General features: G+C 37.5%; 5 protein-coding genes across 6 annotated transcripts; 3 read left to right on the top strand and 2 right to left on the bottom strand.

Moving 5' to 3' along the window:
• Nucleotides 1-647: 647 nt before the first annotated feature.
• On the top strand, nt 648-12706 carry LOC111321731 (kinesin-like protein KIN-13). 2 transcript variants are annotated; one of them, XM_022924696.2, is made up of 14 exons: nt 648-1174; nt 2569-2689; nt 3336-3597; nt 3716-3813; nt 5474-5689; nt 6158-6245; nt 6417-6541; nt 6867-6972; nt 7153-7224; nt 8508-8617; nt 8842-8983; nt 9667-10388; nt 11399-11552; nt 12118-12706. In XM_022924696.2, exons 1-14 carry the CDS (start codon nt 895-897, stop codon nt 12217-12219), a joined length of 2598 nt encoding a protein of 865 aa, XP_022780431.2. In that variant the 5' UTR covers nt 648-894; the 3' UTR covers nt 12220-12706. The 2 variants fall into 2 exon arrangements, with proteins under 2 accessions (XP_022780431.2, XP_022780430.2); XM_022924695.2 differs by having other exon boundaries at nt 11399-12706.
• On the bottom strand, nt 12086-13484 carry LOC111321736 (bis(5'-nucleosyl)-tetraphosphatase [asymmetrical]-like). Its single transcript, XM_022924702.2, has one exon. It carries the CDS (start codon nt 13314-13316, stop codon nt 12861-12863), a length of 456 nt encoding a protein of 151 aa, XP_022780437.1. The 5' UTR covers nt 13317-13484; the 3' UTR covers nt 12086-12860.
• Nucleotides 13485-13516: 32 nt separating this feature from the next.
• LOC111321735 (uncharacterized) lies at nt 13517-15257 on the top strand. The gene has a single exon (XM_022924701.2). The coding sequence runs from the start codon at nt 14067-14069 to the stop codon at nt 14670-14672; it is 606 nt and encodes a 201-aa protein (XP_022780436.1). The 5' UTR covers nt 13517-14066; the 3' UTR covers nt 14673-15257.
• A 561-nt stretch (nt 15258-15818) lies between these two features.
• On the bottom strand, nt 15819-21220 carry LOC111321732 (uncharacterized). Its single transcript, XM_022924697.2, has 8 exons — nt 20294-21220; nt 19276-19419; nt 18832-18921; nt 18267-18398; nt 17541-17679; nt 17238-17423; nt 16600-16687; nt 15819-16061 (listed from the first exon to the last, which is right to left on the bottom strand). The coding sequence occupies exons 1-8, from the start codon at nt 21218-21220 to the stop codon at nt 15935-15937; spliced, it is 1833 nt and encodes a 610-aa protein (XP_022780432.1). The 3' UTR covers nt 15819-15934.
• Nucleotides 21214-26816, top strand: LOC111321734 (protein prenyltransferase alpha subunit repeat-containing protein 1). Its single transcript, XM_022924698.2, has 8 exons — nt 21214-21353; nt 21817-22004; nt 22108-22180; nt 23026-23130; nt 23463-23637; nt 23880-23989; nt 24263-24361; nt 25029-26816. The coding sequence occupies exons 1-8, from the start codon at nt 21274-21276 to the stop codon at nt 25483-25485; spliced, it is 1287 nt and encodes a 428-aa protein (XP_022780433.1). The 5' UTR covers nt 21214-21273; the 3' UTR covers nt 25486-26816.
• The last annotated feature ends 88 nt before the right edge of the window (nt 26817-26904 follow it).

Here is a 26904-nt window from a genome sequence, read left to right as displayed (position 1 = left end):
TTGGCATTTTGGCCACTACTAGCCGTTTTGGCAATTTGGCCACAAGTGGCAGTTTGGGCATTTTGGCCACTAGTGCTCGTTTTGGCGAAATGGCCACTAGTGGCCATTTTGGCATTTTGGCCACTAGTGGCAGTTTAAGAATTTTGACCACCAGTGGCAGTTTTGGCATTTTCGCCACTAGTGGCAGTTTTGGCATTTTGGCCACTAGTACTCGTTTTGGTATTTTAACCACTAGTGGCTGTTTTGTTATTTAGGCCACTAGTGGCCGTTGTCGAATTTTGGCCACTACTGGCAGTTTCGGCATTTTGGTCACTAGTGGCCATTTTGGTATTTTGGCCACTAGTGGCTGGTTTGGCATTTTAGCCACAAGTGGCAGTTTTGGCATTTTTGCCAGTTTAGGCCATTTTGTTATTTTGGCTACTAGTGGCGGCCATGTTGGCATTTTGGCCACATGTGGCCGTCATGGCATTTTGGCCACTAGTGGCTGTTTTGGCATTTTGGCCACTAGCGGCAGGGTAGGCTTTTTGGCCACTAGTGGCCGTTTTGGCATTTTGGCCGCTAGGGGCAGTTTTGGCATTTTTGCCACCAGTGGCTGTTTTGGTATTTTGGCTATTGGTGGCCGACCGTCATTGTTGGTCAGCGTTGTTACGAAGAAAACAATATGGCCGCTTATACAGGTGCGCGCCAAAAGTGTGTTTACCTGGAAACAGATCATTATTGGAGACGAAGATTTAATTTAGTTGTTGATATTCCTAATAATTCTTTAATTTGCTAACCATGCCGTTGGCTAATGTTGGAGAGAATTGTAAATTTGATTAGTAATGGTGAAAAAATCGACCTGGAAGGTCAGAACGTGTAAACCTAGTCAGTTAGAAAATCAAATTTGCGAGGACTATGACAAATTATTTGAGCCTCTATGAGTGTCTTCAACAAGTCTCTTTGGAGAAATATCATGGAAAATTTTTACAGCGTGGCATTGTTGATGTTGATGGGATGCTCTCCCTTACAATGCAAGATTATCCATCTTTGGGTATCTCGTCCATGGCGGACCGGCAGAATCTGTTTTACTTGATACAATCGATAAAGACGTTGCAACCAGATAAACAGCCACAACTAAGTGAAAGACAACTACCCGGTAGAGGGAGAAGAGATGGAGCCACAGTGAAAGAAAAAGGTAATTTAAAATAATAGGGGATGTAGAACATCAAGGTCTCCAAAGCATGTTTTTGAGAGACTGTGGGGAGAGGGTACTTCTCAGCAATATTAATGGGCAAACAGGGAGTTGCCACTGAATAGAATTCCATTTTCACGACTGGATTGACTACAGTGGGTTGCATTTTTAATAGAGTTACAGTGGACAATAAGAGCCACCCAGTGGATGTCCATTGCTAAATTATTTATTTATTATTTATTTATTAAGAATGTGGTCACACGTTTCAGGATTTTAAGAATGTAGGGTGATAAGAAGAGTGTTTTTTTTTTTTCTTCTTCTTTTTTTTTTTTTTTTATTTCAGGATGGCTTACTTAAAAGGCTTTTTAAGGTAGATGCGTAGACAGAAAGTGACTAAGTTAGTCTTACCAAAATTACATTTACCAAAAGTGGCTAAGATTGGGTCTGAAATTGGCCCCAGAATAGACTATAAGGGGTTGGGGGTTTCGGGAGGCTAGTGGCACACACCCAGTAAAAATTGACTCAAGTACCCCACTTCGCGAGGCCAGATCATGGAGCCAGGTACAATTAACTCATGACAAAGATATTTCCTTACAGTTGCAAGACTCTTTGTTACTCAGGTCCCCTTGACAGTTTATGGGGTCCAGCACTGTAACCACCAGGTCCCAGTTGTCTGAGAGGTTGATAATGCTATCCTACAGATAAGTGTCAGTAAAATATAACAAATTGCCAGTGGTTTAGCATGGTCTGTACTCTTATCGACAACAATATTTATCATCAGAATGGTCAAAATAGTGTGGACTTACGAGGTGCAGTTGAATGAGTCTGTAATCAATTTTGTCTACTGTGGTGACAAACGTTGTAGGTAAGAGTACAATATTGATTTCAAATAAAACGATTCTTTCAATGTGTGACATGTTGCATGACACTTTGATGTGAGCAGCATTGTCTGTACTCCTTTCAACAATGGTAAATCGGCCAATCAGATCACCTCATTACTGCCAGTTGGGGTAAAATATGCCATCTACCGGACAGAAATTCATTAGATAGCATTATCCGCCCTCTGAACAACTGGGGTCAGGTGAATGTATCTCACATTTAATAGCAGCTGTGCTGATACCAATTAACTTTTAACTTTACTTTTGATACCTCTTGTATGTATATACTTTCCTATAGTTTTTAATATGTATATTGTAATAGTTTTTAGGGCTTTTATTATTATTTGCGGAATGCTATTTTTTTGTTTCCCAGGGCACCTTTTGATAACAGCTTCTGCTGACAGGTTTACCCTGGTTAAATATGTCATTACTATTATTATTATTAAGAAAAACTCCCAAATATAATTGATAACTTTTACCAGTCAAAAGAGTACTTTGACTTGTAAATTATTATCATAGATAAAAAAGTAGGTGCAAAAAGACCAAGGGAAGTCGCAGAGAACAGTCCTGTAGCTGTCAAAATAAAATCAAAAGCACAGCCCAAGACCTCAGGAACAGCAAAGCTGTCTTCTCTTTCCAGGTATTGTTGAGTAATATTTCAGCATTCATCATCAGATTTGAACTTGTCTCTCCTTAGACAAAATACTGATAATAAATAAATAAATACCTTTATATACCCGCGGCAGTGTTTATAGCACACTAGTGCTAGTAGCGCCAAGCAAACAACTGAAACAAATAATTCAAATTGAACATAACATTATTAAGAATCCCAACTGGCTGGAGGCAAACCAGTTAGCTGTTTACAAGCATGACCAAGGATTTGAACTGGGATCCCGTGAAACAAATCCAGGTTGTGGTCAGAGCCGGACTCGAACCCGGGATCGGCAGATTGCAAGTCTGACGCGCTGACCACTAGGCCATGCTGCCTCCGCATTTATAATTATAGTGATTAAATTTTTTTCAGTCTACTGTTAATGGTAATTTGACCATTTAAACTCAAAGAGTGACCAGCATGAAACTTCTCCTTACAGCAACATTGCTAAATCATTCATTAACATCATGAGAATAACGGAAACGATCGCCAACCTAATAGGCTTTGATTCTTAAACACATTCTCCCTGTCAGTGCCAAAGGAAATGTCTCAAGAAGAGTGTGATTAGAGTATGGTTTGAGTTTAAAAGGTTCAAATTGAGTTTCCCTTTATTAATTGTTCCTTCCTATCTTAGATTAGCAGATCATGCTGTGAACACTCAAGGATTTTACAATTATGGTGTTCCTAGCTATAATCCTAAACAGTCTCCAAACAAACGGCACCATTCAACACCAGAACCTAGCTTATCTAGGATTCAAGTCTGTGTTCGCAAGCGACCTCTGAGCCAGGATGAATTAGAAGGTGGTGAAGACGATGTTGTTACAGTTATTTCAAGCAATACAGTTGAACTGAGTGCTCCTAAAGTTGCTGTGGACTTGACAAAATATATTCAAAAGGTTTTTCTCTAATTTCTGACAGTAATAATTTATTTCATTCTCTTCATAAATTGTATGCCAAGTGTAAAAATTTCTGGGTTCAGAAGTCAGTGTTCAATGACTTTTGTTGTATTTTTAGTATCAGTTTGTGTTTGATGAAGCCTTTGATGAAGGTTGCAGTAACAAAGACATCTATGAGAGAACTGCAAAACCACTTATCAAGACAGTTTTCAACAGGTAATCTGATCTGATTGCTAATTCTCCCCTCCTGCTACTATGCAAATCCTTATAAAATGGTATTAAGAATTTGGTGTAAGATCAAGATAACAATTTCTACCTATGGATACATTATAGGAAGAAGTTACATGTTAATCACTTCTGGGAGTTATAGGGTCAAATGGACCATTAGGCCAAATGTATGGATCAACCTTGACTCTTTAAGGTGGCTTAACACAGTTTTTGATACCTTTTGTTTCTTTCGCCATTTTCTCTAAAACCCTTGATCTCTCAGTTGCCAAAACTGGTAGCAAGCAAGTTAACAACACAAACTTTGTTTTTTCGATAGTGATTAGCTCTTATGGTTGAAGGTGCTACTTATTTTGAAGATAAGCCCACCAGATATCAAAGTTGTCAGACTCTAAGAGTGAACACGGCTCGTTACATTCGTGGTTACCCCGTAGTCAACTGAAAATTAAATAATTTCGAGATAAATTATTATTTACAATCTTCTTAGTTGAAGCGACAAATGGTTTCGTAACTTACAATTTGTGTTTCGGAGTAGTTGGATCCCTTGATTTGCTGTCTCGATGCTTTATCTTGATGCTTACATTTACAACCGTTGATAACCAGCTTCGAATGTTGTTACATCATAAATTGTTCCTTTTGAAATATAAGTCATGTGACCTATTTTTCCTGCCTCGCGTAGTCGAGGCGAATTTGCAATTACATTATTTTATGAATTCTAATTCTCTGCTATGCGCACCACTGAACATGCAAATCAGATAGTTAAACTGACATATGTGCCATTGCCATGGCAACATGAATAGATATAAATAGGCAATTAAATCGGTTTTGCTTCTTTGTAGAAAATCTAGTCATTAGATTTTCTTTATAATTTGCATGCAATGAGCTTGTAACAATGCTCACAAGTTAACACCATTTTGCTGACAATTTAACAGAGATCTTTGATTATCCTTTATTGAAAGTTCACTTGATTTTCTACAATTTCCTTTGTTTAAAATCAATTTTTTCAATACTCCAGTTACTTATTTCCTAAAGTATTTTTGTGCCAAATTTCGTGAAATTCTAATGAGTGGTTCTCAAGAAATAGGCATATTTCCGAGAAAGTAATTTTCCATTCAATCGCAATTTTTTGATTTACTACCCGTGTGCTGCATTTAACTGGTTTCTTTTGGTAACAATGAAAAAGCTGAGAATTGCTGGGTTCTTTGCACCATTAACTTTTCTAACATTTCTTTGTAATAAAAGATTAAAGCCCTCTGTACACTGTGCCAACCATAGAGAAAAATAGCACAGATAGTGCGGGTACGTGTTGAGTAAATGAAATGACCGCTCTGTTGATGGCATGTTTGTTTTTTGCAATCCTTGTACATGTGCTGAATTGCACCAGCGAAAGTGTGCGTGAAAACTCTGTACAGCCACCTTAAACCCTGGGTGAGATCAGCAGCTTATTTCACCTTACAGTAATCCTGCTGAATCTGATTTCTATAAGATCATTAGAATAAAGGAAATGAGTGCCAACCTAAGAACCTCTGATTGTTAAACAAATTCTCCTTGTCAGTGCTGAAGGAAATGTATAGAGAAGAGAATAGAGAATATGGACACTGATGTTAGGGTGTAAAGGGTTAATTTTTTTCAAATAATTATTGTTTTGTAGGGGTAAGGCCACGTGCTTTGCTTATGGCTGTACTGGAAGTGGAAAGACATACACAATGCTCGGCAATAATGAGATACAAGGAATCTATGTGCTGGCAGCCAGTGAAATCTTTTCCATCTTGCATAATGGAACTTATGGCAGTGGAATGGGTCTGTGGATCAGCTTCTATGAGATTTACTGTGGCCAGCTGTTTGATCTTTTGAATGAGAGATCAAGGTAAATCTAATTTTAGCTAAGGATTCAAAAACAAATTTCATACAATTTGTACTAGACGTGATTATAATAGTAAGTACTCAGTGCTAATTAAACAATTAAAGGCATGCAGTGACGTACTTCAATGGAATCACCAGCTGAATCTCTGCCTGCAAGAAGTGAATATTATTGAATAATTATAACGAATATTAAGGAGAAATTAGCAGTGGTGTAACCATGTGGTTGGTAATTTTTCAAATTGATTCCAGGGTGAATTGGAATTGGAATATTTTATTTTGGAAGGAAGAAAAGAGGATAAAATGTAGAAGAAAAAGAATTGATAACCAACTAAGCTCAACATGGCACCATGTTTGAGAATCAAGTCCAGTGGGAAGGAAGTACTCCAATCACTGCCCCATTCCTACTTGGATAAACTGTCTGTGTGAACTCTGAATTGGGGCCCAAATGTAGATGGTCATCTTTTTATCACAGGTTATTTGCAAGAGAAGATGGTAACCATCAAGTCTGCATCACTGGATTAACACAGCAGCGTGTTCACAATGTAGAGGAACTTATGGAGGTATTGCTACATGTGGGCCAGCATAATTACAATATAGAAGGAGACAAGTCCCTGCAAATTAGTCCCTTAAACCAACTAGCCTTTCAGTTGAAGCAGAATCTCTAGCACTCTTCTATCTTTACCACATAGATTTGAATTTTGTGGCTTGCATCTGATCTGCCTTTTGTATAGGTGATAGAATATGGTGGAAGTGTTAGGAGCACTGGTGCTACGGGTGTGAATGCTGACTCATCACGTTCACATGCAATCCTGCAACTTGAGGTTAAGGTCATAGATGCACAAGAACACATTGGAAGGTAGTTGTTATCAGTTGTTTTTTGGTCATCTGAACTAATACTTTGTTATTAGTGGTGATGCATCATATTTATTCAAATATGTCTTCAAAAGGAAGGGACTACAATGTAAAGGTTAGAATTAACTGTTTCTCAACTTTAATTTTAAAAATTTTTTTATTTTTTCTAAGTTTACTTTTTTGGAAATGATTCAGAAACATGGTTTTCAATGCAAAAGATTACAAGCCAGGAAAATTTGTGCATACGAATGTACCACATTACAAAACTGATAAAAGTTCTTTTGAAAGTTAACATCTTATATATTTTTTTTTTAAATTTTGATTCACAGATTTTCATTCATTGATTTGGCTGGAAATGAACGTGCAGCAGACGTGACTGACACAGACAAACAAACTCGTGTAGAAGGAGCTGAAATTAACCAGAGCCTTCTAGCTGTATGTTGATGGTCACAGCTGCAATTTAATGTGCCTATACAACATGAATTATGTGATTTGTCATCTTACAACAATGCAATACTTCCTGTATGAATTTATGTTCACTGTTTACCTAAAGGTAACCCTAGAAATACTGAATCAGATATTTTTGAAATTACTGTAATATTCTGTTTTGTTTAGTTGAAGGAGTGTATTCGAGCTCTTGACTTGGACTCTAAACACACCCCATTTCGCCAAAGCAAACTTACTCGGGTATGTATAAATGGAGAGGGTATTTGATTTGACCCTTTACACTATATTATTTTGTATCTTACAATTGTATTGCTTCTTTTTACTACCGTATTTACCCGTGTATAAGTCGACCTTTTTTGACCAAATTTACACCCTAAAAATTCGACCTCGACTTATACACCGGGTATAAAAATCAACTTCAATTGATTGTTTACGCGTTGCTTATTGACGCTAAAATATCACAAGTCCATTCAATTGCTTTCAATAGGTGTGATATCACACCTTTCTGGTCTAATGTTGTCAGATTCAATAGAGCGGCTTTATAAACAATTTTCAGAACTACGAGCAACTCGCAACAATTATAAGTTATATCTCTTCAAACGATTCTCAACATGCCTAAACGAATGAAATACTCCGCTAAGTACAAGCTTTTAGTCATCAAATTTGCTGAAGAAACGAACAACTGTGCGGCCGCCAGGAAGTATAATGTGAACGAGAAGCTGGTTAGAGACTGGAGAAAGAATGCTGATAAGCTATCTCAAATGCCGAAGTCAAAATGTGCTGATCGAGGGAAAACCTGTCAGTGGCCAGAGCTGGAAAACGAACTAGTCACCTGGATAAAAATGTAATTGAACAATATAAAGGGCATCTAATTAGCTTGGTATATTATGCCCTTCTCCATCCTCTTAACTTTCTTGTAATTAATCATTAGATTCTAATTTGTGGAAATAGAGGAAAAATAAAATACAGTCAAAATTACAAATTTATTGACCCTTTACACCCTAACATCAGTATGCATATTCTCCATACTGTTCTCTATACATTACCTAAGGATCTTTACACCCTAACATCAGTATGCATATTCTCCATACTGTTCTCTATACATTACCTAAGGATCTTTACACCCTAACATCAGTATGCATATTCTCCATACTGTTCTCTATACATTTCCTAAGGTGCTGACAAGGAGAGTATGTTTAAAAAACAAGAGCTTCTCTCGTTGTTGATCATTTACGTTATTCTCGTGACCTTACTGTGTGATTCAGGGGTGATATTGTAAGGAGAAATTAATAGATGCTGGTCACTCTTAAGGGATCAAAGAGATAAGATGTAATGTTGGGAAGCTTATGGACCCATTCAAACTCACCACTCTGAGCAGTTCAGCTAGGTTACTCACACTGTTGATTATCTACCAACCAACTCTTGGGGAATTCCTTTTGTAAAAAAAGTTTAGACATCCATAATGTATCTCAAGCAGTGAGTATCATAGTTATTAATTATGCTGTATTTTTTATGAAATGAAGGTGTTGAAGGATTCATTTGTTGGAAACTGCCAAACATGTATGATTGCCAATATTTCACCCACGAAGTCCTGTAGTGAAAACACCCTTAATACTCTCAGATATGCTGACAGGTAAGGCTGTTTATTTCCTTCAGTCGATAAATTTGTACATTTAATGTTCCAAATTGCTGAAAAGATCTTAATATAATTTACTGTAAATAAGTTACTTGGAGAATGATTGTATACATGTGTTTAAACAGTGCAATAATACTCGGTAAGTTTTCAATCTTTCATTAGATCTGTAGAAGAAAAATATAGTTATATGATTTTTTTTATTACTTCATCTGCATGTTCAGGGTGAAAGAATTAAAAAAGGACACACCAGGGGCTCCCAGCTCTCAGCTGCTGACTATTTCTACAGCCACTCCTGGGACAAATAGCCTGTTGCCTTCTAATGGGACAAGTGAAGGGCTACCCAGAATGGATGTCAAACCTCAGGTAAATCTGAATGTCATTGATATAATTGGTATATCTTACATTTTAAACTTACCAACTGCTGTATCATAACCACTTGTTTTAGCAGTCAATGTAGTTGATATCTTTTGTACATCCACATTAATTGATAAATAATTATTAAAGGTTACACCTGAACATCAGAATGCATTTTCTTCATATTGTTCTCCATACATTTCTTAAGATGCTGACAAAGAGAATTTCTAAAACAGTAATGAGATTCTTTAGTTGTGATCATTTCCTTTACTCTCATGACCTTAATGTATGATTTAGGGATGATATTGTAATGGCAAATTAGATGCTAGTCACCCTAAGGGCAAGGCTGTGCTCTAAGGAAAATTGAATGGAGCCCAGTGCTCTGAAACTGTGAAATCCAGGGTGCCCAGCATATGCTTTGTATGAAAAAAACCAAAATTCCTGAGTTGCCCACGAGCAAAAGTAAGGTGCCAGGGGCCACCACGCATTGCTAGACCACAGCCTTGAAAGGCTCAAAGGGTGAAAATTACCTTATGGAAACTGTCCTTTGATACTCCTGACTGTTTTATCACTTTCAAGGAATTTTTTCAAGTTTTTTTTTAGCTTCTCAGCATGATTTCATTTGTTGTATCTAATCCTTTAGAGTAATTTTCTTGGAATTAGATATTCAGTGTGTATTTGTTTGTTTCCAGTCTACAAAGGGAGGTGATACATCAACTCGAGGTACCCCAAGAAACCTTGATGTTTTACAACCAAAGACTTCATGTACAACAACATCATCTCCTAGAATTAAAGATTCAGTAGTGGAAGTGAACCACAGAGGAAATCCGAATGGAAGTGTGGTGGCTGTGAATGTCAAGAGGAGGCTCGTGAGGAATGAACCATCTTTAGTGACACGGCCACATACTTCTCCAGAAACTGCTACCATGAAGGATCAATCAGCAAAAATCAGACCTCATCTGAGGTCAAGAGCCTCAAGTTCAAAAGGGAAGTCTTGCAGTGACACTCAGATCAGATCTAACTGCTTGGAAGAAACATCTGAAGAAAAACTTGAGGATGTTGTTTTGGAAAGAAGTAAAGAACAGAGCACATCAGACATACTGGTTCTGAGAGAGTCAAGACTGGGATTTGATAACATATCAGAGGAAGCTTGGCCATCTCCCTTTGGTAGACAGAGTTCTGGAAAGGTTGAAACTACTGTCAGATCATTTCATGCCGACGTGCAAGGAAAAGAGTCTTCCCCACCATCCAGAAACAATCGCTATGGCAGTGGAATAAAAGTCAGCCCAACAAAGCTCTTTAGTAGAGGAAATGTGTGTAATGAGGAGGGCAAGAAAGTAATTGAATCACAGAAAAAACAGGTTCAACGAAATGCTCCCTACCCACCTCAAGAAATCAGTGAAAGTGATTCAAGGTATTCATATTTATTTACTAACAATACTTTCAAGTAAATTTGATATGTACTAGATTGCAATTTCCCAAATTATATGCGATGATTATTTTACACATTTGTTCATTAAGTGCATCACGGCTTGTTACTTTCACCAAAATGGTTGGTAGATTTTGTAACAGTCTGGGTCTATGAGAACTTGATATTAACTAACTGAAGGAGATACAAAAATATTTGTTTTCTGGTCAAGAGACAGACTTGCTCATACTGTTTGGTTAGGCCGTGTGACAGACCAACTGACTGGCTGACTGATGGACTGACTCACTAGCTGGTTCATTCACTGACTGAAAGACTTGGGCTAAATGATGCAGTGATGGACTTGCTTACTGATTAACACATTTGGGGAGCGGGGATGGTGCAGTGGTGAGAGCATTCACCTTCCACCACTTTGGCCTGGGTTTGATTCCCAGACCTGGAATCACATGTGGGTTGAGTTTGTTGATGGTTCTCTTCCTTGCTCTGAGAATTTTTCTCCAGGTCCTCTGGTTTTCCTCCCTCCACAAAAACTAACATTCCAAATTCCAATTCGATCTGGAGTTCAGTGTTTTTAACATGAGCCACTGGCTCAGAAGATTGGGCAACCACTTCCTACATTGACTTTAAATAAATTATTTATGTATATTTATAAACTGACCAATTCATTCACTCTCCAGAACTGATTGTGAATTCTTCTCTCTAGCTGCATGCCAATCATTTCCTTTTAAATTGGGAACAAGAATTTGGCATTAGATTAAAATAACTTCTCCCTGATAATTTTGAGTATTCTCATTACCTGTCTGCTTTATAATGTATGGCTATTATAGGGAGAAGTTACATGTTAATCACTTCTGAGAGTAAAAAGTTAAAGGTATTTACGATGCATTTATCAAACATGCATTGGCAATCTTTGATTACTTTTTAATAAGTTATTTACTAGATGCAAACTTTTGTTTTGGTGTCAAGGTTTATTCAGTGGCATTTTTTTTTTTTTTAAGGGATGTGGTTCACTCATTTGTCAACCAAAATGGATTTCGTCTAAGCCTTGATCAAGAACAGTTGGTCGCTTCTCATCACACACAACTTGCTACGGTTACAGGATTCTGCCAAGAAGAAATGGTGCTTTTAAAACAAATTAACAGTGGAACAAAGGTATCTAAATATTTATGCCTATTTTTCAATGCCTATTTTTGTATATTATCTCTAATTATAAAATGGCCCCTGTCTTGTGCACTTTTGTACTCAATTGAAAGCCTAGTTATGCAAGCTTTTTAAATGCTTTGTCTGTGTCATGTTGTAGTCACATTAGATTTACATGATGTAACTACATGTTGCAAATCAGGTCGGCTGGGTTACATGTCACCTTGTGAAGCATGATGTTCCATTGTAATTGGTTGGTTGTCAGCCAATAATCCTGTGGCAATCTGATGTAGTATGGATCTCTTGCTGCTGTGTGTTTTGGTCATGGGCATTTATGCTTGTCCTTGATGACCACGTCGTATTTCAGACCCGTGTAAATCACCTCTTTGTGAGGAGGAGCGTTGTGCATTTTAAGGTGATAAATAACCAGTCAAGGTTTTCGACTGACAAAGATTCGTAGCTCTTCCATCTACATACAAATTGATAACTTATGAGTTAGAGTGGAACTTAACAATGATTGTACTTTAACATAATGGAGAACTATAGCCTTAAAAAAGTCTTTTCCCTTTTAATATAGAATTTTAAAGACTATACAAGCCAACTGAATGAAATTCTTAAGAGGAAGGTAGCTTCTATTGAAAACTTACAAGAGAAAGTGTCAACCTGTCTTGCTGAATGACTGTGGAAGTGAAAGCAGTGTGATGTTGTAATGTTTTATTACAATTTTAGTTACTCTGAAACTCAGCAAACTGTGAACACTTTCACAGGTCAATAGTGTACATACTGGCCAATCATAGTAAAGATTAGGAAGCCTGAGCAAACCTCAAAATCACAGAGGCACTGGTATGCTTGATTACCAAGCCTTTGAACAGGAGTGAGGCTAAGGGTGACCTTGTTACGATACAAACATTGCTTTTTATAGATGTAGATTACTTTGTTATCATGCTAACTAGATACTGGTCTCTATCACAACAAGGTCACCTTCAGCCTCACTCCAAATCACAGGTTTGACAACTAAGTACACAACTGCAAAATGGCTTAAAACACAATATATGTTCACAGCTTTCAGAGTTTCACAGTAAGTAAATGCATTTTTAGTGCTCATTTCCATATTAAGTTGTATACAGAAAAGTCTTAGTAATAAATTATTGTGCTTTAAAAGAAAACTGATTTCAGCCTTAACTAAATAATTTCTTTGGCAATGCATCTTCAAATGAAGCTTCCTACATTTTCGAACCAATTGGTTGGAAAGTGAGATTATGGAATTTACGTACGAGGTTGACAGGAGCCGTGATTATTCAGGAAATAAGCTATCCATTTTCAGTAGGTATCAGTGTAAAAGTCCGTCATGTTTCGTATTTCTTGGTCCACCTCGCGCAGAGCTTCCCCAGTTGTGTCATGTAACAATTCACACGCTTTTTCAATGGCCAGCCATTTAAAATCCTGATGTTCGTCAGAAAGCTTTATTCGAACATAATAATCTTTCACTTCAGCAGGCCAGTAAATAACAGTCTTGGGTTTTCCTCGAACCTCGTAATTCAGAGTCTTCTCTATGTTTTCCATCACGTCCAAACTAGTTTCCTTTAACCCGGATTCTTCCTCAGTTTCACGAAGAGCTGTCTGCATGTCCGACTCCCCTGGGTCGACGTGACCCTTTGGAGGTGTCCAGTGATGTCGTCCATAAGATGTCTGTAGTAGGAGATATTCAAAAGGCCCTTTAAAATTTCTCCGACGAAAGATGATTAGTCCCGCAGCACGTAACTCGGCGGCCGCCATTTTGGATGTGCGATAATGACTTCATATATTCTCCCTCAGTATGTGCCTATGGTCATTGCGTGCTGCTGGTGAAGTAACTTGGAAACAGAATCCTCACTCAGAAAATGTTATCTTTCCTTTTTATACTTTCTTAGAATTTTACGACCAAGGAAAAGGTATTATCTTTAGAAACCTATTCATTTACGAAATCTAGTAGCCTTACTGGCAGTTTTTCTTTGTCTTCGACAATTATTTTTAATTACTATTGTTCGTTGACGCCTTGCGTCACAATCAACATTTTTTAAAAGTAAATTAAGTGACCGCTCGGTCGCTCTTGTTTGTTTACTTCATCTTTTGTGAACTTAGTAGGTCGGTAACCTTTAAACAAGAACCTTCTCAAACAATTCAATAATTTCTAGCCTTTTCCGTCCTGAGAATAGGGGTATCCTTGATTCTGGCGAAGTGTGTTAATATCAATATCAGTTATATAGCAGGCGGACTCAATAGCTTTTAAGTTAAGTATTCCCCGTGCCTTTGTTTCTAATGTGCTTATGTTAAGAGGACAACTCTTTGAAAGATTCTTGTGATCAGATCAAATAAGAGAAGGTTAAGATGTAGCAAGGGAAACGCCGGATGTCGAAGAATCCTTCAAGTGAATCAATTAAGGTGAAGATTATAATGTTATCTGATCAGTGAAAGGTACTCTTGCTGAGTCATTCATTCGGAACTGACAAACACCAATTGCGAAAGTACTTCGCATGATTTGTGGAGATGGGGCTGGCATATTCAAAAGAGAAACAAACGGACTCTGAAGAGAACTCGACATCAAGAGATAGCGAACTACAGCCTACACTTCTTCCTTTAGGCAGAGTTGTTCGAGTTCATTTAGCACCAAAGTTTTACACTTCGGAAGAGAGGGGCTTCACAAGAAGTTACTGTTTGCTCGTCACGTTACAAAGAGAGGCGAATACATACAATGCTAGTGTCCAACATGAACGAGATCTAACAGCAAATGTTGAGTTTCAAGAGAGAAGACGAAGTCTGCGCGAGGGTTCTCCGTTTTCTCGTCGCGAAATGCTGTCTCTAAGACGAGCGAACTCGGTTACCATAAACTCCATAAACGGACCGGATATCGAAGTGAAACAAGTCGCTGTAGAAGAAAATGATTCTCTCAGAATTGTGGGTGTTTTCAAGAAGGATTTGGGAAGCATCCTTGACCTAGAAAGCTGCGATACATTTGACCTTGTACTATGTCCAAGCTGTAGAATAAGGACTGATTGTTCTGAATGGTTTCTGTTGGGGACAATGTATACAAAACGTGCAAACTCTAAACACACGAGACATTGGCGAGCTGCAGTGAGGGCCGATTACACCTGACGACTATAATCTGTTTACTTTATGACACCAATTTCATCACTGCAAAAATAATCTTCATGTTCTGACTTTCTGAAAAAGGTCTACCCGCTCTTCTATACAATCGTGACTCATAATTCAATGCTTGGGTGGTCCAGTCTTCAATCAAGGAGATCCTATCTATCCTTGCTAGAGTGCTACAAGACTATTCATGGTCTTAATGGCCTGAACTGTAATGATTATTTTGAATTTAATAGTTATAGAAAAAAAAGGTCAAACCATTCATTTAAATTAAGACAGCAATTAGCTAGAGTAAATTGTTTTTTGCACTCATTCTTTGTTAGAGTTGTGAAACGGTGGAATGCTCTTCCTAAAGAGAGTGCACGAACAGGATTATAATATTTTTCTTAGTAAACTTATAAAGTATTGTAAAATTTCGTAAAATATGTATATATATATATATATATATTTTTTTTTTACCTCTTTCTTAATGACTCTTAAATATTACGGTGTAGTATAATTATATATTTTATGTAGGAAGCGTCCTCGATAGAGATCATTAACCTCCGACGCTTCTTTTATGTATGCACATAATAAAATTGATTGATTGATTTGATTTGTTAGCAATTTATTACTAAATGTTGAATTCCAATTCAAATGAGACATTCCAATTTTAAAGATTTTTTTCCGTGATCGAAAAGATTCCTAGGGAGACTTCGACAAATCTAGGGATACGACCACCAAATTAAATCAAGAGTTTTAACGTACACAAGAGTAGGTTATCGAAATATTAACCTTCTATTCCGCATGAGTCGTTCGAAAGAATAGTTCTCCAAAAAAACCCAAGATAGTTTGAATTTTAATACGTATCGTTTGCTAAATAATTATCTTACCAGAATAATAATCATGTAATTAGAGAAAGGGTGCGAACTCTTCTAATTACTGCTTTCATTTAAGGCAGCCTGTTTGTTCGAGGAAACACAGAAATCCTAAACAACTCAAGACAATATATAGGCTATTTATTCTGAACAATGAACAAAGCCGTGGAACCACCTTGGTAATCCAGGCTGGTTTTTCTCTAGTAAGGAGGGAATTTGAGATGTTGCAAGATTTCAAATAGGGAGATTTTAAAATAAGCTTTTCTTCAGTTTTCAGAACAAAACGAAAGAATAAACAGAGTAATTTTATTGATAAGTTATTCGCAGGCGAAAAAAGAATATAACAATGCCCTTACAGAGACGGAATTTCTATAATTTACTGCGAAAGTTTCAGAGCTATAAAATCAACTAGCCCTTGTCGATAAGTGCCGTAGCCCACAACTCAGACGAGGGCTCAGTGGGGGTTACACATCCGTCGGGGATACGAGATGCCCCTGGAAACGTCTCGAGTACCAGGAACGCATCCCATTGCCGCCTAGGTGAGAGAAAAGAACCAACCCGATATTAGCTCAACTCCAATTTTCCTGGGAAAGGAGAGTATTTTGAAATTAAAACAGGAATAAGTTCAAACTTAAGCTCTCAGGAGCGCGTGCATGTGAATTTTTCAAGTTTTTCAGTGAATTGTTCGATTGAACCCAGGAGTAATATTAAATGGTGTTGTATCATCTACCAGGTGATAGTCGTAAGAAGGACTACTACGCCATGGCCAGTAGTAATGACCAACGTTTCGACAACCTTATTAGAAGAAGATGATTCCAAACCATTGACGCTTTCTTAGATCTTAAGGAAAGCCTCCGTGCCTCTCGAAAAGTTACCGAAGGCATAATGATCACCGAACGAATAACTAGTTATAAATAAAGGGGGCAAATTTCTCAAGAAACTGTGTTGCTACGTCGGTGGTGGTATAACAAGATAACTTGGTTTTATCAACTGTGTTGATAATGCAACTTGGTCACCGTAAGGAGTTTCTAGGGCTGATTTTTCGAGCGTTAGCCCTTCGTCAGACTGCATACCTTATTTGTAACAAGGATTGAAGATTACTCTCAGCTTGATTGTAGTAGGTGTGGAACCAGTCCATTGGATCTGACAAACCTAAAGATTCTGAGAGAGAAAAGAAAGAAGCTTAGCATTACAATCTATCAGTGTGTAATTCAGTTGCAGCAGTATGATACCCCACAGCTGGTAGTTTTCAAAACAGGAAGACAATTGTAATTCGCCCTAAGAGCTCAGACAAGTACGTGTAGTTTCTGAAAAGATTTAAGCCTCTCAAGTTCGAAATTCTTTCAAAGTACATAAAGCAACGTGTGCCACGAGCAAAACTTCGAGAGAAACACGTTAGTGCATCAGCTTTGCAGTTTGCTGTGCTATGTGATTTGTCAAGAAAACCAGCGTTAACCGATCAGATGCAAAACTAGAACCAACAGCGCATTTTCCCTTCGAGTTCTCATTAGATCGTTGTGATACATATCTAATATGGCGCATGCGTATTCGCAAGTCTGAATCCAGTGAGTTACACTCGAAACGCAAAAAACGAGAGGCAGTAGTTGTATCGACCGTTTACTTTGTCGTTCATTCAAGTTATTCGTGTGTTTATGCGTTTCAACAAGTGCTTTGCAGTCTTCTTTACCCAAAGAAACATAGATAACTATACCTTGCTTTTTTCTTTCCATTTCTCGTCGCTCCTTTTCCTTCTCCTCCTCCTCCTCGGCTAACATGACTTGTAAAGTCTTTTCTTCAGCTTCGTACAGTTCTCTTCTCCTCACCATGACGTTCTCTACCCACTTCACTCTCTCGTCAAACCTTCTGTTCTGTTCCTCCGTGGGTTTGAGGTAAACCCCTTCAACAACGAGAAAATAAACAAATTAACCCTCTAACATTCCCTTCTTGTATCTATCTTGTTTCATTTTCTGTTAAAAAATATAAGTTAATGTTGTTGTTCTTGATGCTCTGGTACCTTTAACTTCAGCCTCTTGTTTTCTGGCTTCTCGAAGTTTTCTTAAAGCTCTTAACAGATCAACAGCTTTAGTTGCTTCAGTTTGTTTTCGTTTGACTTCTCCGAGTACTCCACCAGCTTCATGCTTCATTGATTCAGCCTGTTTACATGTGACAAAAAAAAAAACAAAAAAACAAAGATTAGGAATTTGTAAACAATCAACCCCACTCTCCTTGAACTAAAGTTCTGTATAAACACTTCTTCACACACACACACACACACACACACACACACACACACACACACACACACACACACACAGGCAGTGTTTCCAAATCTAACCACTGTTGTACGTTTTCAAAATAATTCAGAAAAAATTCAGATTTCAGTAAACAACTTACTCCGATTGGAGAGGAAGATAAGTGAAGTCATAGCCCGTTAGGAATAAAATTTGATTTTAAATTTTACCCAGCCATAGATGGCTGTGCACAGACAGGGGGCTGTAAGGCCTCATTCCAATTAGGAGTAGGGAGGTTCTGGGCCTCTGGGGCATGCCTCTCCCCTTAGAAAAAAAACTGAAATCTAAAATCAAGGAAAGTTATGTTAACTTCCCACATTCTGGGCATGTGCACACAGGCTTAACAGATGGCAGTAAGAGGTCTTATAAAGGGTAGTAGATTTTTGGTAATCAGGGCATTTTTAAAGCCCTGACCAGAGTTGTGTGGGCTTTGGTGAAACGAAAATTACCCTTCGCTTTGCCTCATCCTTTGCCATAATTTGTGACCTCCATGCATCAATTTTCTTATGGTGCTTCTTCTTTCTCTCTTCTGATTCCTGCCTTTGTGAATATTCTTCCTCTCTTCTCCTCTTCTGCCATTCCTTATGAAACATAAAGTTGAATTCTGTCAAAGATGTCATTTTAAAAAATAATTAAGAAATTCCTAACCCTTTAATTCCCACAATTGACCAAGACAGAATTTCTCCTAATTAGGGGATTATAAGTTGATCCAATACCAAATTCTCTGCACTAACATCATAAGAATTGTATGAAAGACAGTTATGAGAATTACTAGAAAGATCTAAGGACAAAAGGGTTAATCATTAATTGATCAATAATTAATAACTGGAAAAGATTAATTATCAAGTATCAATTAATTATATGCCTATGAGTACAAATCAAAGCCAAACACCAACCATAAGTTGATCTTGGCCATCAATCTGTTGAAAACAGTTCAATCACTTTGTTGTTGGTACTAAATTTACTCTAAAAGCTGCTTATGTGATACCATGCAAGAAAATTTCCAGTTCTCACCCTCTTCTTTTTCCTTTTCAGAACTTGTTCCTCCAGCTTTTTTATTTCTTCAGGAAAGGAAAATAAAGCTTGGATTTGCTCAATCCTTGCCTAAAAGGAAAAGGGGGTTAAACAAATGTAAAGGGATAAAAGGAAGTCTCTAATGTAGGTTGTGTTCGTAGGCAAGACACTTTACTCTCACAGTGCCTCTCTTCACCCAGGTGTTTAAATGGGTACCGGCAATTTAATGCTGGAGGGGGTAACCCTGCGATGGACTGGCATCCCATCCAGGGGGGAGTAGAAATACTCCTAGTTGCTTCATGCTACAGACACCGGAGTTAAGCACCGACCTGATGGGCCACTAGGCTCGTAAACAGACTTTACTTTACCTCTAATGTAGGTAGGACTGGTTTTATTTGAGCTTTTGAAAAGAAGCATAAGGACATGGTAAAAACATCTACTGACCTTTAAGACTTGAGCCTTGTCTAGTTCCTGCTTCCATTCAAGTTCATTTTGACTTGAGGCAAGTTCAGCTAATTTGTCCCTTTGGAGAGACAACTCAGATATCAGCTGCAACCATTCTACCATAAGATCTTTAGCTGTATGTAACTGTTGAATAAACCACATCAGTATTTGAGCTCAAAAGCTACATTGATAAGCTAGTAACAATGAATTATCATTGGAATGTTCAAGAAAAAAACACAAATTGGTCTTTCTTGGACTAACTACTAACCAGCAATGTACTTAGAACTACCTATTGGTAAGACTGCATTGATAGCAGTTTTCTTTCCTAAACTGAAGCAGCAATCCTGTATAAATATGTTTAAATTATTATTATTAAGACTTTAGCTACTAGACAAAAGAGATAGGTGAGGGGGTTAAGCTGATTTTTTTTCTTTTGTTTTGCATACAAAAGCAAATGTAAAATACATTTTCAGCCACAACATAAATACTCTTAGGTAACAGGGAGGATGAAGATATGTACTATAGGTATCCGGACAACTTGCCTCTTAGACAATTAGCCCCAGACGACTCACCCCCGATCTTCAGACAACTAGCCCCCAATATGAAAACACCTATATTACGTTGGAAAAATATATTTTTATGCCCATAAAGTAATGATTTCTTGAAAGAAGAAGAAAGTTTGTTTTTTAAAGTACGTTACGAGACTGACGTTTGTAACGATCGATTTTCATGATCGCGTAAACACATGACCTTGACCATTTTGTAATCTAACCATAATATTTTAAGTTCCTGAACTGAAACAGATCTAACTGTTTGTTTTTTTGTTTTGAAGCACTCTGTACTTTAAAAAACAAACTTTCCTTTTCTTTCACGAAATTATTACTTTATAAGCATAAAAATATATTTGTTTAATGTAACATAAGTGTTTCCCTATTGGGGGCCAGTTGTCTGAAGATCGGGGGCCAATTGTCTGGGGCTAATTGTCCAGGGGGCAAGTTGTCTGACATTCGTTCTATACCTTCAAGTTACTCTTTATTGTTTGTTGCTTGTCTTGCTTACTAATTCCTCTCTCTTTTAAAAATGTATTTATCTTGTCCTGGCTTGAGAATTCTTGGACCCTGGCAGTAGGTTGACCGACTGGAAGTACAGGTGCTGCCATGTGTAACGAAGGGGTTTGGTTTGGCAATGATGGAGGTGCTAGTAGGTGTATTGCTGGGCTGCTGTTTGGCAATGATGGAAGTGCTGTTAGTTGCATTGCTGGGCTGCTAGTTGGTAATGATGGGGGAAATTGGATAGGCGCTGGCACGTGTGACCCAGAGATAGGCTGTGGAAAGGGCCCTGACGATGATTCAGTAAAGGAACTGAAAGAAGAATTTTCATGTGGTATTGAAACCTTGTTTGCAGCTGGTAATGAATTCAGGTTTGAAATTTGCAGGGCTCCAGCAGAGAACGATGAAGGATGATGTGCTATATTATTGTTCATATTAGTCTGAGAACTGTTTGGACGAAGCTGTATTTGTCCATGGCCAGAAAATGGTTCATAATGAGAGTTTGGGCTCGAATTTTGTACATGCCTTTGTTTGTCGGTGGTGAACTGGCCGGCTGGAAAGGATTGTCGCTGCATCTCCGGTATATTCACGCCCATTGGTTGCTTTCCTTGTCGCAGGTTTCCGTGATTTTGCTGGAGCGGAGGCTTTGAAAATCTCTGTACATTGTGATAAGCCATGTTGTGACCTGGATTCACTGGAAATTTCTGTGAAACATGTCCGTGAACTGAATTGCTTGTAGACTGGTGCGATTGCGGGAAAAATGGACTTTGAGGTAGACCCGGACGATTCGCTTGTGAAAAAGAAATTTCATTGGTGAATGGCGCCGGAATGCGAATATTATGAGGGTGAAAGTTTGATGACGGAAAGCGTGATCCGTCCGCCATGATGGATTTCATTGACAAGCCAGGCTACATAGCTAAGGGTGGTTACTAATTAGAAGAAAACAAAGATGGCGGCTACCTGTTGCACTGAACTTGGTAAAAAGTACTTCTGCTGTCTAAATGAGGCGTTTATTACAGACCCCGAAATGTAAGTTGGATATTTTTTTGATTTTCATCATCTGTTACACCTCAATATTTTTATTTTGTACCTTAGTTCTTTGTTTCATGAATAATATTCTCGTGCTTCCATGTTACGGAATTAAAATTTCATTCGATTGTACGAAGGTCATCTTTTTAATTAAAGAATACAAAACAACGCTTGTTTTATTTTCTTTTGGTTTCTGAGAGAAGCTTTTAAGATTAATCTGTTAAAAAAACTCACCCAAATTTTGTTGCATTGGCTCAATAACCAGTAGACTTTACAAATAAGTATATGTGTTTTGAAAAGTAACAGTTAGACAATTTTCCCATTTCTTCCTCCGATTTAAATTGTAGGGAATAGTATAACAGAAAAATTGACTCACTCTTGTTTTTTAAACATATTTATATGAGTATTATATAGTGTTTTACCAATAGTTTATTTTGGTTCTCAAAAAAATCTTGTCTTTCAGTGATGAAGTCGATGTGATACCTTGTCTGGACTGCTATGGGAAGCAGAACAAGGAAACAGAAAATCCCATCGTCTTAGTAAATCATAAACTTGGTATCAAATCAAGTTGCTTGAGGCCTCTTTTCTTGTTTGCTTATGAAAAACTCTTGGGGAGACGTAGGGAAAGAAAGAGGGATTATAGTCTTTCAGGTATCTGTTATTTATTTATTTATTTTTTTAAGTCCTTCAATTTTTTTTTTGCACTGAAATCAGATTTATTCATACCCATGTTCTGTTTCATTTGAATTTCCAGTGACAGAGACTGTTCAACTTAGTAGAGCTGTCTTGTTAGTGAATGCTGAATGTTACACAGTGTGGAACATAAGGTAAATTAAGGTAAAGAGGTGCCTCAGAGGGACGGCCCAGGATTGTAACCTGTTTCAAGTGGTTGTGTCTCTTAGGCCTGATTGCTGTATACTGCCATATCTGAACCCAGTTTCTGTAGCATAAAACCTTAAGCATATATAAATGATAACTAGCAAACCCTTAGGAGAACTTAGCAGAATGCTGGGTAGTGGGAGAAGGGTGACAATCCCATACAAGAAGAGTGGAAATATGCTTGGTCCAAAAACTTGGATAGGCTCCACCAGCATGCGTTTCTGGGCTTATGGAATTCTTTAGGTCACTCTCTTAAATTGTGCAATTCAGTCAGTCTTCAAAAATCTCCTGAAAACCAAACTACTCAAAGAAATGTAATTTTCTATTTCAGTCTATATTTTTATAATTTTTAGAACCTTAGCAGATGTTATGAGTCTTAGGATCGTATTTCAGTCATTGTTATTCTTATTTGTGATTAGTAACTCTTGTATATTGTCTTTGAAAAGCCTCCTTTGGGGAAAGTCAATTAAGTATGTATGTATGTATGTATGTATGTATGTATTAAGACTTAACCCTACCCTGATTTAGATAGAGTGCTAAAGTTACCCGCTCCAGTAAGTTATCAGGTTTGTCATACATTCTGTTGATACCTACAGCTGTACTTGCACTCCTGGGTAGAGAGGGGAAAGCTACATGTCTTTCCCAAAAACACAACACAATTATCCTGGTGGAGAGCTTAGACCAGGCCCTCTTGATTGTTTACCATTTTACTCTCAGGACAGGCCTTAGAGGAATTTCTCTCCATTGCACGATTCTGTTTGATCTGATACCGAATTCTCTTTACTTTAACCAGAAAGGAACTGATATCTGCAGGAATTTTAAGTCTGGAAGATGACATCAAGTTTTCAGCTCTTGTTCTTTCAAAACACCCGAGGAGTGCTGAGACATTTGCTCACAGGTACCACAGAAGTGATATTGATAATTTATGATTAAGCAATAGAGAACTTTTTTCACTTTTACATTCTCTCATCTAAACATGAGCTACCTCGACCAGGTGGTCTAGCTCATGACAATTAAGACCTTTTTTTTTTCTGTTTTCTTGGGCTCAAGGGGGAAGAGATAGGTAAGTCCCAAATATATATTTGGCAATTTGACCCCGACATTATTTTGTTACTTGTACTTGAAATAACTTTGTGGGTATTGTGAAAGCTTTGAGTGTGAAATGTTTTCAAATTGTGCCGGCACACACAAGAAACATGACATCATGACAATGTTTCTGAATCCCCCAAGGAGGTGGACAATAGGACAACTTGAAAAACATAAAGGCCAGAATGAATTTGTTCATTGTTGTTTGAGAAGTGAACTTGCCATCTCCCTACGAGCTGCTGAGAGTTATGCTGATAACTACACTGCATGGAGTCACAGATCATGGCTGGTGGAGAGATTCATGAAAGACATGAAAAAAGTAAGTTTTTTAGTCTAAAAAAATTAGTATTTCCTATAATTACAGTATAGATTGTATATTAATTGACTATTGTATTTTTTTAAGTGTGCTTTGTCATTTGGTAGTCTTAGCTAAAACAGTCATTAAAGATCAGGGATGTGAGGGGATTTACCAAAACAAAACAGCAGTTGATCTGGGCTTCATATACTGATTTAGGAGATGGATATTAATTTTGCCTTTTTTGTGCAATTTTGTCTTTGAAGAGATTGTTTTGTGAACTTCAAGTTATGAGAAAGTGGACAGAAAGGCATATATCTGACAATTGTGGCTTCCATCATAAACAAGTGTTACTGAAATATCTCAAGAATGTATGGTAAGTAAGCAGTTGTAATATCTGATGAAAAGACTGTATTTGAATGATTGTCATAAATTAGAGTGATTCATGATGGAAAATTTTAAAAAATTACTTATTTCCAATGGTTTTTACTACAGGTATGTCCCAGTAGTATAATTTTTTTGTTTCCCTTAAGTTAATTGTTCAGTTATTTTGTAGTCAATTATGAACACTATTTTCAAGGTATTTGTCAAAGGTAATTGAAAACATTCCATGCTATCTTGTCAACAGATGTCATTTTATTTTCTGCAGTTCAAACAGTGAAGTTATTCATTTGCTGCTATCAGAGTTGGAATTTACCAGTGATCTTATTTTGACCTTCCCAGGGCATGAGGTTGTTTGGTATCACAGGTACAAATAATAAGCCTAAATAGAAATTCACTCTTATAATCTCTCTAAAAATACTAACTGACATCATTCAGCTCTTGTGAGATTCAGGCTAAGAGGGAAGTTCAGATGGCAAGAGTATTATCTTAAATCATTTTCTATCTCAAGGGAAAAGAAAAACTCTCACTGGTGACAGTGCTGTAAGGTGCTCTCTGACAAATAAATTGAAAAAAAAATTTCTCTTTTCCTATATTAGTGTTGCCTTTCTTCATTAGCTCCTTTCTTAACTTTTGGTCCTGGTTGTTGGAAAGATGGATAAAACTATCAACTGGAGAAATCTCTTTCTGGTAGATAGAGCAGAACTTTTTGTTAACACCTACCCACTGGATAGCGATTTATCTGTTGGCTATTGTTATCCACCATTTGAAAAACTGGGCCCTGCTTTTTAATGCTTGTAATGATAATTATTACATTTTTGGGAGGGTTGGTTTTACTATAATACTTGCTTTTTGTTTTTTTTTTGTCTTTTTTTTTTTTGGTCCAGTCTGACAATGTTATTCTCTAACCTAATCTGCTATGACTATAGAACAAGTCAAATGTAATTGGTTTTCCATACTCAGGGGTAACTCTGCCGATGTCTGTTAAATATCAAATTTGGCATGACTGTAACATGGCTTTGTTCATTTTTCAGGAGATTTGTATATTATTTTTGGAATCAGTTCTGTACTGCTGGCACCTCTTTGGGCACACTGCAAGAGGTATCAGGTTCTTTGAAGATTGGTGATGACAATTCCTCAGAAAATTGTAACAGAACATCAAGATCTCCCTCATCAACTATTCCTTCACTATTTGATTTAGCAAGTGCCTCGTTCAACTTGTTAAGAGAGCTGAAATTTGGCTTTAATTCATGGACCTCAGTTACTAAAGAGTTGACAAATGACAGATTTGTGCCTCTGTCCACCCCCTCTGAGTTGAGGTTTTGTAATGATGTAATTACTAGATGCCAGAGTGAGGTACAGAGGAGATGTGCATCAAATTATAAACAGTGGTTGCTGCTGCAAAGTAAATATTCAGCTAATGACTGCAATGTAGCAAGGTCAAGTTCTGGAGAAGCAGCCACAGAGAGCTGGCAGGAGATGTTTGTTTGAGTCCCCAAAGCCAGTCATTCATCAGAAGTGGGATCATTTCTGAAGCAGAGTTAATTATCCTGTTAACATATGGCATCCATATGCAGCTAAATTAGGATAAGTGCTTTTCTGCCAAGTCTAGGTAATTACAAGTAATACTTGTCGATAAGCATAAAGATTGACAATTTGGTTTTCGAGGGTTCCCATATGTCTTCAGTGCAGAACTGATGGATTCAAAAGTGCATGCTGAAAAGATTTTGTTTAGAAAGTAGAATGGAATTGTCATTTATAGGCTTCAGCAAAAAGAAAAAAAAACATTATTAGGATCTATAGAATGTAGGAATCACTCGGCATTGCTCGAGTATAATTCAATGAATGAATGGAATTATTCATAGAAAATGATAGGTTTTGTCTTTTGAAGACAAAAACAAAAGTTTCACCAAAGGAAAGGTAAAAGACTTTCATTTACCCTTTGACCAGCGAGAGGGACTGGTCTCTAATTTCTACCTATATTATCAGCCTTGGGTCAAATATAAGATTCATGAGAGTGCAAGAAAATAATGATCATCAACTTAAAAAAAAAGCTCTTGATTGTCAAACAATTTCTCCTTGTCAGCACCTTAGGAAATGTATAGAGAACAGTATGAAGAATATTCATACTGATGTTAGGGTGCAAAAGGTTGAATTGTCTCAGTAGAGACATCAATTAAAGGATTGTGCAATCACAGGGGGCCCATACAAGCGGCGTGTCTGGTCGTTGGTTCGAAATATAAAGAAATGTATGGGAGAATATTGAAAAGTCGTAATATCGTAGACTTATATCAAGGAATGTCTATGTTAAGGCTGAAAATAAATGTAAACCTACCTCACTTGCTGTGTATTGTCGTTTCTGTGATTCTAAATGGCGAATTTGAGCGATTTGGTAGATTTTGCAGTAAAGTAACGCTCAACGCAAAATCTACCAAATCGCTCATTAATTCGCCATTTAGAACCCCAGAAACGACAATACACAGCAAGTGAGGTAGGTTTTACATTTATTTTGAGCCTTAAAATAGACATTCCTTGATATAAGTTTACGATATTACGACTCTTCAATATTCTCCCATACATTTCTTTATATTTCGAACAAACGACCAGACACGCCGCTTGTGTGGGCCGCTTGTGTGGGCCCCCTTTGGTGTAATTTCCAAAGTAATAACAGTGACGCGAATCGGTTTTGTTAGAGATCGTATCCCTTCCTTGAGCGAAGAAATTTATTACATTTTTCCAGTCAAGTTATTAGGATTGAAAATCATATTTATTTCAAATGTTGAAGAGGTCACTTATTAATAATTATTTGGTCACGCCCGGGAGTGAGATGGTTTTAATTCTGTTTGAGCTTTTAAGTTAAGATGGAAAATTAACATCTCGCGTTCCCTGTCGGCCGCGAATCCCATCTTG

The sequence above is a fragment of the Stylophora pistillata genome, chromosome 4 (genome assembly GCF_964205215.1).
Source record: "Stylophora pistillata chromosome 4, jaStyPist1.2, whole genome shotgun sequence".
Taxonomy (NCBI): domain Eukaryota; kingdom Metazoa; phylum Cnidaria; class Anthozoa; order Scleractinia; family Pocilloporidae; genus Stylophora; species Stylophora pistillata.
Note: the sequence above shows the minus strand (reverse complement) of the source record. Positions and strands in the feature narration are given on the sequence as shown.